Genomic DNA, 17,742 nt, shown 5'->3' with positions numbered 1-17,742 from the left:
ACTTTTCTTTAGATCAAATTCTTTTTATTTCCCTCAGTCGCCCCCTAGGTCTTAAAATCTTAATTTGTATTGAAAGGAGATACATCTATATTTGGATATTCAATTCTAATTTATTAAAGACACAATTTAATTGATATGATAAAAAGGCAATTGTCATGTATTACAACCAACCAAAGATATATATATATATATTATAATCTGAATTTGTAGACATCACCGGAAAATGACATTTTCTTAATAAACAAATAACACTTATGGAGCATACGATTTGGCCACAATTAAAGCATGATACATAAAGTGTAAAAAAAATGATATCACTGGAAATATTTCTGCAATTTTTGTCATAAATATCTATTACATAGAGGGTTATAAAGTAGATAGTAATCATCTTGTAGTCACGAAGCACTGTAGTCTCATGATAAACAGCTTAAATCGACGTTGATATTTACAGATCTTCCTAGTAAAATTGATATTGATTTTTTCTTTTGCTATTTCACTTCTTAACCGATCAATGTTAATCCAGTTATATAAATATTCATCAGGTAAATTAGTCGAGTTTAAGTATATAAATGTGAGAATAAGTCACTAATACAGAATTACTACCCGCTCTGACACCTTAGACTTCGATTTACATGATTTTGAAACACACGAACGACATTTAATGGCATATTAAACACCATTACAATTCATTAATTTACATCGCTGGATATAAATGTGACATAAATTTAAATGTTCGAGATGCATTATTTTGTATTCAGGTGCTCAATGCATTTCCAAAAAGGTAATTGTTTTTTGAAAACACATTTCGACAGCTTTTGATCTAAAAACATATTGTTGACAGAAATCGGGCAATATTTTGTGAAAGCTGGCTTGATTTAAACTGCGCTAATATACACATAAAGTGATATCCCGTTGTATTTGATTATGTCACGGTTCTAAGATGAGATAAAATGTTTGAAAGTTTTTATTTCTAAACTACAGTTCTAGTAATCTATTTAATCGTGCCTGTTGAAAATCCTGATCTTATCAATCCTTTAAATTCCATATCGAACATATTCTCCCCCTCGTCACGTTTGAACAATGGGGCATTTGGGAGTAATCCAAGAGTATTTGTCACCCTGAATAAATACAAAACGTATAACTAATTGACTAACCCGATCCCGGACTGACTACTGGAATTACAATCTGTCGTTCCCAGACCCTCTGAGGACCTGAGTCGGTCCCTACTACGTAAACATTAAGCATACCAATGCTATCGCTTGCCAGACCTGTCCATGTATGTTACAAATGCTACAAGAATGACGTTGACCTACGTTCCTGACTATCGTTTATTTGTGTACGATTTTGAAGTATAGATTTTATCCAATGTTGACTCGAAAGGTGAGTTATAAATGTATATTGTAGAAACTGTTACTTGAACAAGTAGACTGTGATTTATATCGTAAGGCATTGGATTTTCTTTGTAAATCTTTAATCATGAGCAGGTGTGTTAAGGTAAGTTTTAAATGATTCAGTTTTAACTTGATGTAATAAGTGCGCAAGAAATTATATATCACTATTCATGCAGTCATTTAAACCTTTCAGTACTATTAGTGTTCGCCGTGTAACATAGGCAAGGCTTTGTTTGAAAACAGACCGTATTCATTCGATTCATTTAAATGAATTTGATATTAGCTTGTAAAAGCAACTACTTTTTTGGCGACTTCTATTTTTCGCTATTGTCTGTTTTGGATGATTTTTTTCAACTTACTCTATGTAATATTGCATTCAAGGCTATTTGATGGACGTTTCGCATGTATTTTAGCCAGAAATGGCAAAATGAATGCTCCCAAATTTTAATCTGCTAGCAGTAATTAAATGCAGTCATGTCGTGATCACTTCTCTCCAAAGTCGTTAAATAACTTTACTTAGCCGGTGGACTCCAACACCTCTTTTAGACTTAAAGTAATGGCCGAACCTATCCGATAATTACCATTTAAATAGATTTTACCCGAATCAGCGATGGGTACTTTGTTGGATAAAGGCGATGTGTCGTAAATCTTTGTGAAAATAGACAACAGATGTATATTTCAATACATTTAGATGCATACATTAACTTTGTCTGGTATTTAAATGAGATATCAACAAACAGGGTGTTAAGAGATTGGTCTTTATCGTCAATTAATGGCAGTTTGGGAAAATATCGTTTCCGTCTTATGACCGTGGTCTACTGATAGTAACTAAACCTTTAAATTTCCAACACCGACCGCTGCCTTTCGTTTGTCTGTCACGCTGTGCCTAGGCAGCGGATCAATATCCTTAGTTATTGACAGCAGTGGTTAATAAGCTATCGTTAGGCACAAACTGTTGTATTTCACTGGAAGACAAAGACGATTCTCTGTATATTAGAAACTATTTCATTATAAACGAGGCCTGGAAGGATGTAAAGTATAATAGAACATGTACAATTTTCAGAATAATGAAATCAGTGTTGGCAAACAAGAATAGACGTAATTAAATTGCTGATTGAACACTTACTGTAAAATCATTTATTTTCGTTGGAGATTTATTTACGCTTTTCATTTCATGGGTACTTTTGATGCATGAATTTATATCTCCACGAAGCTTGAAAATTAGTATAAGCAGTTTATTGATCTATATTAGCCCACAAAATCAAATGCCCACAAAATTTGTTTTGACCGCGAAATTTGAGTCACACGAAAAAGGGTTTACAAGTTCTTGCTATTTACCTCTCCTGCTAGTATCTGAAACATTTGAAAACTTTTGAAGAACAGATAAATTTGGTTCTGAATTTTTCTTCATTACAATTGATTCAAGATATTGAAACAAATCTGAAATTATAAAACAAAGACAAATTTGTAACATATCACTAGAACAAGCATTTGAAACCCCTTATCGACAATAAGCTTGTGCCCGATAATAAGTCATCACATATTTATTTAGTTATAATACCGTAGACATCCGACAATAAGCCCATAGCAGGTGAAGAGCCATCCCATTTCTAGAGTTGGTTAAACCATTTTTTTGTTTGTTTTTCGTTTTGTTGGTTTTATGATTTCTTTATGAACAATTTGTTTCTTTTTAACTGCCATCTCTTTGTCGTTATCACATAGCAAGTTGTTCTGTTCTGTTATGAGTTCAGTTTCGGAAAGGAAAACATCTTTGTACCCAACTGATAATTTCTAGAAAAAACGAGGTCTACTTAAAATGTCTTTCAACTGTACTTCTTCTCATCGGTGCCCTTTACCTTAAATCAATGAATATTCCTGAAACTGAAGCTAGAATACCAATTTGCATTCACGAATTTCCTTATGCATGACGTGTACGTGACGACTGACAACTATCATGATATGCAGTTTGTTTTTACCACCGCTAATTGCCTTATTTCTCCGAGAAATCTCGAAAAATATATTAAACGCTGTATGCTGTAGAAGACAAATAAATCAGGACTCCTAACACTTATATACGGCATCAGAGCATCGGAAACACTTACCTCGTTGCTGTAGTATGCCTAATGGTGATGAATTAGTCGTACTTTAACTATGTTACAAATGTATCCTATAAGTGCCTTCAAGTGCAAGAGTTTTGCACTGGAAATAGATATTCAGGAGATAAAAGTTCATTTGCGCCCTAGGTGCTACATATATCAACACAAAACACAAGTATCATGGAAGATGGTCATGTAATCAGTATATTCATTTGCAGTAAAGGGCAAAGAGGTACTATAAATGAATGGGACATTCGGCAAGGCGGAAAAACGTCAGCATGTGGATGACTTGTATAGACTAACCATTGAACATTTTCTGTTAATACAGTGATTGTTTGGGTGCATGTGAACATCTTAATCAGAAATACGTTTCTTGGTGATGAAGTTAACCATATCTTCAACACTATTATGTAAATGATGTCGTGTTTCGGAAATATGACCATGCTGACCCATGTTCTTTAGACGTGCCGGCTAAATAGATCAATTATCAGCGGTATTTGTATTACATAAAATTTAGGGTGTTTTTTGTTATTGTTTTAGACACTAGAAAAGTAAACAACTCTGATCAAAATTGACACCCAAAGTTCGTTGTATTAGACAAAACGATGATAAAATGTTTATATAGATGTTTAAACTAGTTGTGTTTATGACGAGCTGTTTAGCAACTTCCTAACCCTGATGTTATCCGTAACTGTACATGCTGCGTGCAAATTCTCTTAAATGATAGTACGGTTTCAAAATACTTGACATTTTTTTTCTTCACAAGCATCCAATATCATCCAATTTAGGCCATCGGATATAACAGCCTGCATCGTTTACTGCAAATAATATCTTGTAAATTCACCAGAAAAAAATGAACTGAAACAGACATTGGACGAATTAAAATCAGAATATAATATGGACAGTGACGACTTGATTCTGAAATAGCTTGTCTTAACAGTGTTGTTGTCCCCACTGAGCTGTCAATTAGGTATGCACTATTAGTTATTACACATGTAATAAATGGACTTTGTATAAACATTGACCGTACAATACGGAAGACTCGCGTCTAAGAGCATTTTGACAATTATGTTTCAGTAATTAAATTTTGACTAGTTTGTCTGTACGGAGATTCAATATTGAAAGTCTAGGGTGATAATTGGTCTGCAAGTTGTAATGTTATACACATGGGTGGCTATCGTACAAATTTTCCAAAGGCATTACGTGTGGTCGATGTAATTGAATCGTTAAAATGAAACTATCGTGTAATAGGTACCGATCACGCACGTGTATTTTGATACCGTCGTCAGAGAGAGGACTCGAATCTTCCCTGTCTCTATAATATGACTGCAAACAGACCAAAGAGTCTAGTTACAGCGGAGTCACAACCGTCCAAATGACGAGGTAGGCAATTTTATCAGAGCTTTTTGGAGCTTGTTTCAAAAACATTATTTGTCTCGGATTTCAATAATTTCTATATCTTTCCTATAATGCAAATTAATGTTGTTGAATGAAGCAAACAGTGCTTTCCGAGGCGAAATGGTGGAAGAGTTTGCGACTTCATTAATAATGGTTTCTACATGTGTGAAATATAATATAAAAACCTGAATATTTGTCGTATGAATTTTGTATGTGTGTGAGGGTGTGTGAGGGTGTATGTGTGTGAGTGTGTGTGAGGGTGTATGTGAGGGAGGAAGTGTGTGTTTGTATGACATTTCAACAAACAATGATATATATTCATATGCAATGTAATGATAATAAAATACAACCCAAAGATTTACAAAGCGCAAAGAGAACAAGACCATGTCCCAGTTGCTCAACGCTTAGTTAGAATTGACCAGTAATGAGTGTAAAATTGAAGATATCAATTAAACAAAAATGTGAACAATGTTCATTACAGAGCTGTAGAATTTTCAAGACAGGTCAAATTGACATTTTTGAGTTCCAGATTTGCTTTTATAGCCCTGGTTTATTTCATTAATATCAATATTAATTAATTCTTTTCGTTAATCACTGGTTACCTCTTACCAAGCTTTGACCAACTTTGGAGCTGTTTAGGGGTGGTACGCTTCATCTGCTTCATCGACAACACCGATAACATTCTGTAGCTAAAAGCTATCATATATCATGATTTTCTATGTACATATACTTGGAGGAAATACGATCAACAAGCATGTTATGTTGAAATTTGTTTGATGACAATATCTGTTTTTTATAGACAATAATGAATGTTGGTAATGTTAAACTGTCTTCCCGGCGTACTAAAAGGGGGCTTATATTATCATTACGCCAACGTCTCGTACATTCGTATGTGATTACTATCCTCTAACACGAATAAAGTTTTATCTAGCCTGTACGATTAAACATTTACATGTCTTTTTGGCATGTACGATGCCCGTGTATCAAGTCAGCACTTAAACGTCCCCTAAGATCCAGAAACAATACAGGAGAAAGACTAGTGATGTTAAAATGCCTTTCATGAAACGACGACCATACAGCAACTTCGAAGAACAAAATGTTAAGCCTCATTTATATAATGTCTGGTTGGTTTAGATTTAGAAGAATACCTATGTTGAATAAGTGGCGAGAAATCATGGCAGTCTGTCTAAGTGAATTCCTCTTGATCAGTACACGTGATTAAGAACTTACGTGACCGTTGCTGAAATCCAGACACGTGCATTCAAGGATTTTGATAAAGGACCGTCTAGACATTTAAGGCGATCAAATGAGAAAAGTTACCATCATGGAGTATACTTTGAAAATTTGACAGTATAGTGACGGTTGTCGATGAAGCTGAAGACACTTATCCTTCCAGAATACCTTGACATGTTATCATTTCATCTTTTTCAAATGTGTTCGGTGTGATTCATCCTTTGTTTCTATTGTACCCTCGTTTAATCATTTTTAATTAAGTTTGAATTATAATTTTGGTGAAATGTCGTTATTCTTCGTTCTTTCAGTATGTTGAAAATGTATCGTTACATTATCGTTATGTCAATTCAGCGTACATATTGACAATTCACAGCATCAGAGTTGGTAGAGAATGTTCATTCTGTTGTCAATTCACTGTATAGTGTAGTTTAATTTGTATTGTGGATTCATCAGAAAACAGAATTGTTATTTTGTTGCCTTGTTACTGCCCGATACAGAGAATTCACTTTTCTGTTATATATTCCGTTCTCACCATATAGTGTAGTATCGTCAAACCGTTATAAACTTCAGTATTTTCATGGTGTCATTAATTCCCCAGATAATGTGGAATATCACCGTGCTTTCATTTCCTGTTATCGTTAGTTAGGTGTTGCGCTTGTGCTGTCTATTCACTCTAGTTCAGTGGTGCCTTTAAAAATTAAGTTGTAAATTTGCAACATAACAATTCCATGCTGTCGTTATTTGGAAGGTTTTGTTGCGTTATAGTTTTCCTGCTGTTACTTTGTTGTTGTGCCCCCCTCCCCACCACACACTTCTCTGCTAGTAAGTCAATCATGACATATAATCTTCAGTGAATATGCATGTCCTGTGGCCAGATATGGTAATTTTTTTCAAATAGCTAATATTTTCTCAGTGAACGGTATTTTGATACTGCCTATATTTTGTGCCCGATCGAATTTTATTATAAATTGTAGTAGCCATATGTTCGTCTGGCCAGCCATTGTCACGTGTTGTTATCATTGAGACGTGAAGATATACGCCACCGATTAAGGCACTATCGGAAGATATCCTTATGATAAGCAATATCGTATGTAGTCTTCATTGTTCTCTCGTCAAGAGACAATAAAAGGCAGTGTCGCGGGATATATTTAATATACTCTGTTAGAATGATTTATATTTAGGTCTAGGGAAGTATTCAACGCCGCAATAGCCTGAGAAATATCGGATTTTGCTGTGATTGAGACATGGTGATGACAATGGAAAAGCCGACACTTAATGATACATAATGGAAAATATCTTTCTGAGGCATTCCCTAATCACTAGGCGATGAAATATTTAATTTTTTTGTGTGATGTTTGTTAACCTAAGAATAGATTTAAACTGTATTATACTGATGATTGAGCAAATGTGATGAATTATAATGCTGCCATAAGTAAAATATTTCATTTATAAAGTTTCAGATAACCTTTATCCAACATTGTATATCGGTACACTTGTTCATATAGTACAGATGTTTTATGGAAACAGAGAAATGTCAGTATATCAAAAGTACCTGAATGAAAGGGGGATAAAGTATGAATAAAAGAAAGATTTAAACGATGACTCTTGAAAAAGTACAAGGAGAATAAGACCAGGTGTTCGGGAAAAGTAAGCGTTTTCTGCTTCATCGAGTTTATCCGGTATGTAAATCTTGGTCAATCTAGAAAGGTCATGTCAAGATTCCAAATGAAAGCAAAGTTCACAATGACAAAATCACCAGGGATACTAACGAGCATCGAACACATCTAACTTCATATCGCAAATGGACGAATATTTTCCTTTTATAGGATCGTGACTAGCTCGTAGTCTCCATTAGTCTCTAGAGACTTAGTAACATATTTCAAGTGTATGACACAATACCGATTCTACCACGACAAGCTCAAATGAACCATTATGTATACCTATTATCATTGCTTTCGTTATGACCGACTTTTCCGCTTTTGTTATGCTTTTATTTTTAAACCTTCATTTTCTCTTTGTTGAAATTTATTGACATATCACAGCCTGCTTTAAAACAATATCCATACCCATGTTATAGATTATCTTATATGTTCTGTTTTTAACCACAGAGAGGAGTGAACAGCCACGGACTTACTGGTATGCCAACATTTAAATATGATCAGAAAAGATATGCAGATTTAAACAAAGTCAAACAAACCTCTGGTACATCATGGTACTGTAAATAAACTGACGTGCCATCATTTGTTCTCATTTTAAATTTGTGTTTGGACATTCCGGTTCCCGTTTTGTGTGGTAGACTTAAAGTAGTGTCTGTCTGTTCAGACGTACGTGGCACTCCTTGTTCTTTTGAGTTAGAGGACATGTTGACTTCATTGTACAGACTTCCCCGATCACTTGATCCAGCCATCCCAAGGACGGTTTACACCCCCCGTGACTGAAAGATTAGCTCAATACTATCACTAACGGTAACTAATGATACACAATCCGCTATATCTGGTCTGGTTGACGCTCGTTCAATAATGACATGAAATTGACACCTTGAAATGTCAATAACTACGATCGATTTCAAAGCAGAGATAGTAACCACTTTACTTACTTTAGAGACTTATAGATATCATAAATATAGCTATACCAATCTATTGTTATATATTTACCCGCCAATTAAACACAGGGTTTAAGTACACGTTTGACCTTGGTATAATATAATATTCTTTCCAGTTTAACATTTAAATGTTTTAACCCACAGGTTCCGACAGAAATAATTTTTTAAAGCGTTATAACAATATTTAATTTACGATATACCTAGTAAACGCGTTGACGTGTGTCGCTACTTGTTAAAATTTATAAACATACTTTAGCCATAACATTTGAAGTATATGTGTAAGTGTGTGTTTTTGTGTGTTAAGAGGAACGTTAATGAACGCGGACTAGGTCATTCACTGATCTCTAGCTAAGCTCTCTGCTGTCAACACGTGTATAACATACCTGGATTAAATAAAGTCAGTGCGTGTACAATTTACCTGTACAGGTATATATTGCTCCGCGTTTGTAGGTACATTGTATAAGTGTAATGGTAGAGGTTAATCCTCACACGGAATCAACGTCATTATCCATACTGTATATATCCTTGTTTGCCGGCAGGACATTAAGTTATAATTCACAGAGATATTGTTGTGTAAATGGTCATATACAGACGAGATCTTCACGAGAAAGCAAGCACAGTATGGATGTCTGAGGGTATCACGATTTTTATAAAAGGTAAGGATCTACGAATTAAAACAATTTTCTCGACCGAATTTTCCTTAATCTTATCAACGGAGCCCTATTGCTACAAATGTCGTTAAGATTAATTTTTTGTTTGTATGTTAAGGAGTAGTGTTTTAGCATGGTACACACCAAAGATCATTCTTTTAAAATGAGTACCGAAATGTACATGATTTTTCAATAGATTGGTTGATTTTGGATAAAAATGACAGACATTCTAGGGTTTTTAATCGCTACTGTTTGAAACTGAGTTATAAAAAAATTTCCTTAGTTCGTATATTTTCTTTACTGTTTTATGATAGTATGTATGGAAATAAACGCTTTAGGTACAAGGTACACTTGCAAGTGCCTTTAATCCTTAGTAAAGGTAGTATGTGTAAAATTTGCCCGACATAATGTGTCCTGATCGTGTTACCGATCGTGAGAATGAAGTTTATATATTCCAATAGTATAATGTAGTATTCTTACTGTATATACAAAGGATTAAAATCTCGAATTCAATTAGCATATGTAATTTTATAATCTACTGGACTGTAATCTGATTACATGGTCTGGTTTTCGTTGAATGATAAATAATTCCGTTTTTTTTTCAAAACATCTCGTATATATGATATCTTTTAGAAACTGGAGATAAAATATAGCACCTTCGGTAATAGTCCGCTTAATTCTGACGTTCAAACGATTTTTTTTATATCGGTATTGAGTAGACGATCTCCAGGTCGATATATATATGGCGACATTTTCGGGTAGGCAAGGAATTTTATTCAGTAACTTAAAGTACGGTGTTACAAATAAAAGAAGTCATTAGAATGACAATATTTTTTTGTCTAATCATGCAAGATTTTATTCAAAATGTTCACTTAAATTATGGATGAGATTTCCTTCCGCAAAGGTCAGTAAAAGTTTACCTGACGATTCTAGCTATATGCTAATGGACAGCTCTGTCTGTAGCTGATGATTATCTGTACCTGTAACTGTCAATATCTGTGCATTATTGATACAGCACGTGATTCGTCATAACCTGGCGATTGTACTGTAAACAGAAGTACACATCAATCAACTCTGTAGTTGTCGATTTCATGTCTGCCTCTAATGACATTGCTTGTTAGTCAATTCGTGTACTAGGATTCTGCATTACTCGTGAAATATGTATGTTATTCAATGTAGAACCATCAAATAATAGCGATAAATCGACCTCAGGTTTCTATTTTAAGCATTTCTGTAACTGCGAATATTAAATGTCACGCGCATCGGCATTTGTTAACAACGTCATAATATCTGTGCGAAAAAATCTACTACTTTGTTTCGTTAAAAACCTGTCGTTTTCTACCCTACATAGAAATAGTTTTCTGCCGGACAGAAATATTCTCACTTCCGGCAAGGGTAAGGTAGCAGTACACAGTTTCTCGATGTGGCCAGGGTTGACATTTTTGTTCATTAGATTACCCTATTATAAAGGTTTTAATCAAAATAAAAAAAATGAATCCTTGCTAAAGTTGGTCTTGTCATGTTGAAGTGGACAATGTTGGGTTTTATGCTTTTCGGAATAATATCTTAGCTTTGTGTTGGAGATAACTGTTTGACAGTGTCGAATCTGTTACTACGCAGCAAAAACTAGCTTTACATGAAGTGAAATTTTCACAATATTTATACGTGGACATGTTCTAAAGGATTTCCGAATTAGAATTTGCTGAAATATATATATGTCAGTAGTTTGTCACCATGACAATATTGATGATTTTAAGACAGGTGTTCAGAAATAAATTTCGTCTAAAATGTTGTAGTGTTCGGTTGGAATTAGCAGTATTTTTGCATTTTCATGACGTGTCAGAGTCAATTGGTGTCATTGACGTTTTTAACAATTGTCACCCGAGCCTCATATGCAAATGACTATACCACTGGTTATAATATCACCAGTATATTTATTCCTTATTTACTTTTAAGGGGAAAATGGGTAGAAAAAGGACTGTTCCCTGCCTTAAGGGTATGACAGATATTTACCCTCCAGTTAGGGAAAGATCCGATTAATCTCTTGTTGTATACCTTAAATCATAACACTTTTACATACTAGATTTTCTCCATTTGTCTCTTGCCCATTGCTGAATGCCAGGAATAACACTATCACTACCAGGTCCTGTCCCTAGTGCGAGGAGTTTGTACACCTGTATAATATTGTCTATTAACCACCCATGGTGAGCTTTTGGATGTTAGTCCTTCTCTCTATATCAGTTCCTTCATAGATATCTGGAATAGTAGCGTCATGGAGAGTGAAACTTCTGTACTGTATCATTGATATATTAATGTTCTCCGTAGTTTCCAGTTTTAGTCGAGTTATTTCCCTAGTATAAGTACAAGTACTTGAAAAATCTTGATGCTAAATTTATCAATATGCTCTGTCAGATTTATCAAATCCGCTGGTGTTTGTAATTAATTAATATGATATTTTCCTGACGAACGTTCGTACTCAAAATAGACTCGTTTTACTTTCCTAACAGTTGCTTCCTCTCCTAGTTTCCTTTCCACTTTCTAAATGAGTTAACTCTTTATTCTTTACCTTAATGATATGAAATATACAATCATCTTTAATACGCTACAGTCTATATCTTGTTTTTGTTTATTTTTGTATTTCCGCGGTACCCGTTAAATGTTCTGTTTCTTACATCTGATATCAATTTACTTACTGTAAACGTACTTAATTTGTCGTAATTCATTATCACTTAAGCACAATCATAAATTCGTGCGTCCACAATAAATGCTGTATAAACAGCTTACAGAAACTACAACTAACACAATCAGATTTTATCGCAAAACTTTCATGGTGAAAAACACTAAAATCTGATTACAGATAGAACATGGACGTCTATAGTTATGTTTCCCGTTTTGTTTTTGTGTCTCAATGGTTCTTGTTTTTTTCCTCCGTTAAGTTCCCTCATATCACGTTGTAGTCTTTGCTTTTACGTTTTGGTGTTCTCTCGACTTCTGTTCTAGTCTTTGCTATTGTTTTATCTTTTGTTCCCGTTTAATTGTTTACCGACCTTTAGCTCTCACGGTTCCAGTATTATCCAAAATACGGCATTAGCACGATGTTCATTTTTTCATATTTTTTTTTATATAATTTCAATTTTGGCTCCATCTCTCCGTCTACATAATCATGAAGGAGGGAAGAAGCCAAAATATGATGCTGAATGAGCAATACGACACATTTGGATATTTGGCCTACGTAACAGCTGTTTGTGTTTCCTAACAAAACGCATTGTGATTTCCTCTGGGGGAAAAAGGAAAGAGATTGCTGGTCTTTGAATACGCGAAAAAGTAGCGCACTAATAATTACTAAATTGAGAACGAACACGTGGAAAAGTCTTTTAATTCTCTTTCAAACCATCTTTGTCATCGGCAGACCAAATCACCATGCAATTGTAAAAGCGAGTTTACCTAGAGGAGTGTCGATATGAAACTTTGAAGCAGTGTTTAATTAATCAACGTGGAATTGCCAGTTAAAATCTGACGCTTCCTCTGTTCACAGCACATAAACATTGAAACGTTACATGGGGCTACACGTTCGCTTTCAGTGGCTGGAGCTCTCGGTTTAACACAGTTTTTAACCATCCTCCGTTACAGACAATTCCTTTATTGTCTTGAAATGTAGGAACACAGGCCTCTATTAGTTTTCATCTGTTGCTGAGCACCAACAGAGCTGATAAACAACCAAGTCTTCCAGTAATTACTGTGATGTACGAATAAGTTTGGAAATAAATTTGCCGGGGTCGCCGCGCTGCTTACAGTGCGTTGTGATATCAGTCGTGCCGATCATTAAAATAACTTCTTCTAGTGCAACTCTGGACTGTTTTAATTTACTGTCGGGTTCCGGTGGTTGTTTTTTCATTATATTATTGTTATTGATTTTTTCCCGTTGTTTGCATTATACAGCCATGTCAAAACCATCATTTTTGAACGTTTTAATTTTTTTTTTCTGTTAATTTGTACGTATGAAATAGAGTTTTACTGACACTGAGACCTGCAATATCCTGCAATTGGAAGATTCGGCAGGCGTAATTGTTCTATTTTGGGGAGAACTTTAATGGTGACTATGTTTTAGCCATATAGAAATATGTATTTCAAATACAAGATAGACGTATGACGTGAACCACACCAATAAAAACACTGACAGCTATACTATACTTCTAAGTTAGAGTCTACAAGCCAAATTAAGCCATTTTGGTTTGGCACCTACCTGTCGAAATGCCAAACCAACAGGTAGGTGGTTAAGATTTGTCAGAGTATAAAGATAATCACACATAATTGCTATTAAATCGTCTTTTGTCAAAGACAAACAGACTTTCTTCCTTTGGTTAATTACAAATATCCGCGATACCGCAGTCGGTATAGAGTTGACCTTACACGACCTCTGACGAAGATCCGAGGCGTGTGATTGGACGATCCCTTTTCTGAGCGGACCTAGTAGTTCGGGAAGCTTTACTGTTGTGAATGTGTCCTTTCCCAAGACTCTTTACCCAAAATACTATACATGATATGCGACGCATCTCCCGTATGTTGTTCAGTAAAGTAGGCTTTAGATACTTAGGAGACCTCCGCCTCAAAATGAATATATCTGCTAACAAACAAACAAATAAACAAATAAACAAACAAACAAACAAAACAAACAAAGGATCCTTTGACTGTTTTACAAATAATCGACACCGTGTCAAGAGGAAATGTACGAATAGAATTCACCGCAGAAATTATGTTTAAAACACAAAACACAACACCTATTAAAATGACAAGGATTATGAAGTATTAAACTTGAATTATATTTTATGACTACAAATAACCTGATCCCTCCTTCTAAAAATGTAAATAAATGAAAGAAATGCGAACACTTATAAAACAATGGATCAATTATATATTTTGTATAAGTCTGACCTCTTCTGAAAAACTGAATCAAAATATTGCTGTGGTTACCTGTCCCTTACTGTACCCTTACATTAGCTGTTTGGCATTGTATCAGGTACGTTGGAGGACTATTACACAGAATATCTTAAGTATCAAATGACGAGATTTTATGTAGCTTACAAGTTAATTGGTAATAAAATCCCCCTTTAATTGTTCAATACGTACGTCCTTTTATAAATAAGAAATCCGATATGATTCCTATCGATACACTTTGAAATTATTTTAAGTCCGGTGTATGATTTGTGTACAATAGACACCGACTTTGAACTATGATTTAAAAAAATGAGGTTGATTCTTTAATTGGACATTTAAAATATTGAGAAGAGAAATGGAAGTTTCGTCAAAAACAGCTGTCCATATTTTCCCAAAATCTCCTATGAAAATGAGTCCGCGGAAACCAGAGAATGGATTAACGAAATCACTCACGTATAAGGTAAAAAAGATCCGAAATGAATATCCGGTGATATCAATACGTATGTGTATATATGTTTTATACCTATGTTTGATTCGTGTGTTTGATTTGAAATATGTTTCTTTAATCATACTAATTTAAACGTCTGGATTCTGTAATAAAAATACTTGATGTATACTGAGGATTAAAATTACAATTATGACTGGTTCAATCCAAGATTTGGTTTATAATTCTAATTAATATATATATATTTAAATACAATTTCTATTGAAAGGCAAATTTATTAACCGTATGCCATAATTCTTATACAGAAATTTTCTAAATCAAATAATTTAAAAAAATCATATTTTCTCTTTTAAGTTCCGTTGTAAACTGATCGGTTCGATTCGATATGGCACTAGAACGTTAAGTTTCTTTTTGTGAAATGTAATCTTATTAACACGAGGTGGTTAATGTAATTAAAAAGTCTGCGTGCAAAAATTCGAACAACGATGACTAACAACGAAATTCAGATTAACGGATATAACATTCTGACAGGATTTTTCTTATTCAGAGCTGAATGAAATTAGCTGTCATTCAGCGGTAAACGAGTAGAAATTTCAAATATGATATTCAATTAGAGAGTTAATCTGGGTTTGAAATAAAAAAAGGAGTATAGTACATTCGCTTAGATTCAGAAGAGAGCAGAAAGTGTGATTAGCTTTCTTCAAATTCTCTTCTTTTCTGAGTGAAACTGATTTACCTGGCTCGGTTTTTATTTAGTTGCGTCTAGATCTCGGCAAGCCATCACAGGGGTCGTTCGTCACCGGTACAGTGTCTGTAAACAGTGTGTGGTCTGGTCACGATACAAATAGACAAAATTACACGTTTTAGGAATTCATGACGTTCTAAAAGGAGTCTAGAATATCTATTATTTATAGCGTAAATATTTTAATGTCGTAAGTGATGACATCATGGGTTTTTTTTTACAGATGGTAATGACAACGACCGGAACAAGGGATACCGCTGTGCTGAGGCCACTTCCGGTCGTACAGGATGACGTGTTCCGGTTGTCGCCCGTACCAGCAGATGGACCTCTTTACAAATGTCCGGTGTCTACTCCAATGAACGAGACCAAAAGACCATTACATCATGTCAAGATTCCAGAAAGTGTTAAATTTGTGTCTATAGACTGTAGCCAAATAGAGAGTTCACCGAGACATACTATTCATCGACCGGGAACGAAAGTTTCATCTAAATTTAAATCTCCATTTCGCCATGCACGCAAGAAAAACTTCGATTACTATTATGTGGATAAGAAGTTTCAAACAAAACTTTCTGGAGAAACAAATACAACATGGTTGAAATCGTTATGTTCTCAGCCCGTTGACGAGATATTTGGAAAATACAGGCCAAATGCGACACCGGCAGCATCACGACAACCGTCAGAAAGCCGAATGAGTCGAAATTTTTCGACCCCTGGGGAATTAGCAATTAAGGAGGCATGGGAAGTGAATAGTTTAAAACGAATTGGTTCTGCAACCTCTCGTGCTTCTAGGATATCTAAAAACAGCCAATTGACGGAACGCACAGTGTCACCAAATTTCACAATCATCTCCAAACCATACTTAAGACCACATAGTGACAGAGTTGATAGTCGTGTTGACGCAGTCCCTCATCCTCCATCTCTCGGAAATACAGAGGAAAACAGCAGGGCGCCCTCTCGTGGATCGTTCTATATTACAAAAGACCCAGATGATCAAATGGACATTCATCCGTACATAAATACTTCCTCTTACGAGTCTTACAAACGAAAGGATAGGAAACTACCGGATATACACAAAAACAGAAGGGTTAATGGAAGTGTTCCAATCCAGCGGAAGTACTTAACAAAAACTTCCGGTTATGGACTAGCGCGTCGCTCTTCACCGGTAATGAGGTTTTCCGGAAGTGTAAAAATCTTCGATAGAATCTCCAGTCCGCGGACTGAAAGCAAAAACAACTGTACACTCTGTGCTTTAAACGATACGAAACACAAACATTGAGAGGGAAAGAAAAAAACCACGAAACTAGTCGTTTTTTATTTGTGATATATTTTGTAGAAATAGTGTTGTTTATTGTTCATATGACTGTGAGTTTTGCGTCAGTTGTGATTTTGTCTTGCCGACACTTCGTGCTACAAAAGAATAAATCAATATCAACCGCATAGTTGTTGTTGGAACGTCTTTTTCCAATCTGTACACATTATATCCGGCGCTCTTTTTCCCTATGGACTTTAATACTTTATTTTCTCATCTAGTAGCTACGTAACTTTGCAGGAAAATTAAAATAAACCGAAAATTCAGAAAAGGATTTTTATTTGGACAGTTGCCATGCTGTTAATAAACTTTGAACGTAATCCAAAGTCTTAATCCTGCACTCAAAGCCCCTTGACCCAATTAATCATAAATCACATCAGATTACATACCGTTGTATGATGAAAACTTCTACATCACAGACCAATCCATATACCAGTTTGTATGCTATTTTTCTGATCTCATTACAATATCAGAGATATTCAAAATATTTTGTTTGAAATCGGGAATCTTACATATTGAATTATTGTATGTGTGTTTACATTTCAATAATTTCATCAGGTTTGTTTCGTTGCTATTCATGGCCAAACTCTGTTTTGATATGAAATATACGGAGGAAGATTCCAATAGCATTCATTCAATTTAAATTTTGCGTGTGAACAAACAGTACGAAATGAAGAAAAGAGAAATCTGGATTTGATTATTTTCCGCAGTCAACCTTGAACCGTTCTTATCATGTTGTACCGAAGGGCAAAATCATTTTCTCTATTTTTGGCGACCGCTTTAAATAAAAAAAATATAGTTCACTTCAAAGCTGATAGATATACATTGTGTTGTTAATATGTTACGTTGTATATTCTTATGTTGTTTCGTTTTATTTCCAAAAGTTTGAAGAACTGTTAGCTTCATGGGCCATTTTCCAAAGTTTCATTTTTAAACGCTGA

The 17,742-nt window shown here is 34.8% G+C and overlaps 1 protein-coding gene across 1 annotated transcript; it reads left to right on the top strand.

Moving 5' to 3' along the window:
• The first annotated feature begins 15,715 nt into the window (after positions 1-15,715).
• On the top strand, positions 15,716-16,768 carry LOC132559545 (uncharacterized). Its single transcript, XM_060224174.1, has one exon. The coding sequence runs from the start codon at positions 15,716-15,718 to the stop codon at positions 16,766-16,768; it is 1,053 nt and encodes a 350-aa protein (XP_060080157.1).
• The last annotated feature ends 974 nt before the right edge of the window (positions 16,769-17,742 follow it).

This window comes from Ylistrum balloti, unplaced genomic scaffold (genome assembly GCF_031769215.1).
Source record: "Ylistrum balloti isolate Yb309-2 unplaced genomic scaffold, AGI_CSIRO_Ybal_v1 Utg370932, whole genome shotgun sequence".
In the NCBI taxonomy this organism is placed as follows: Eukaryota; Metazoa; Mollusca; class Bivalvia; order Pectinida; family Pectinidae; genus Ylistrum; species Ylistrum balloti.
This window is presented reverse-complemented; position numbering and strand designations above follow the sequence as displayed.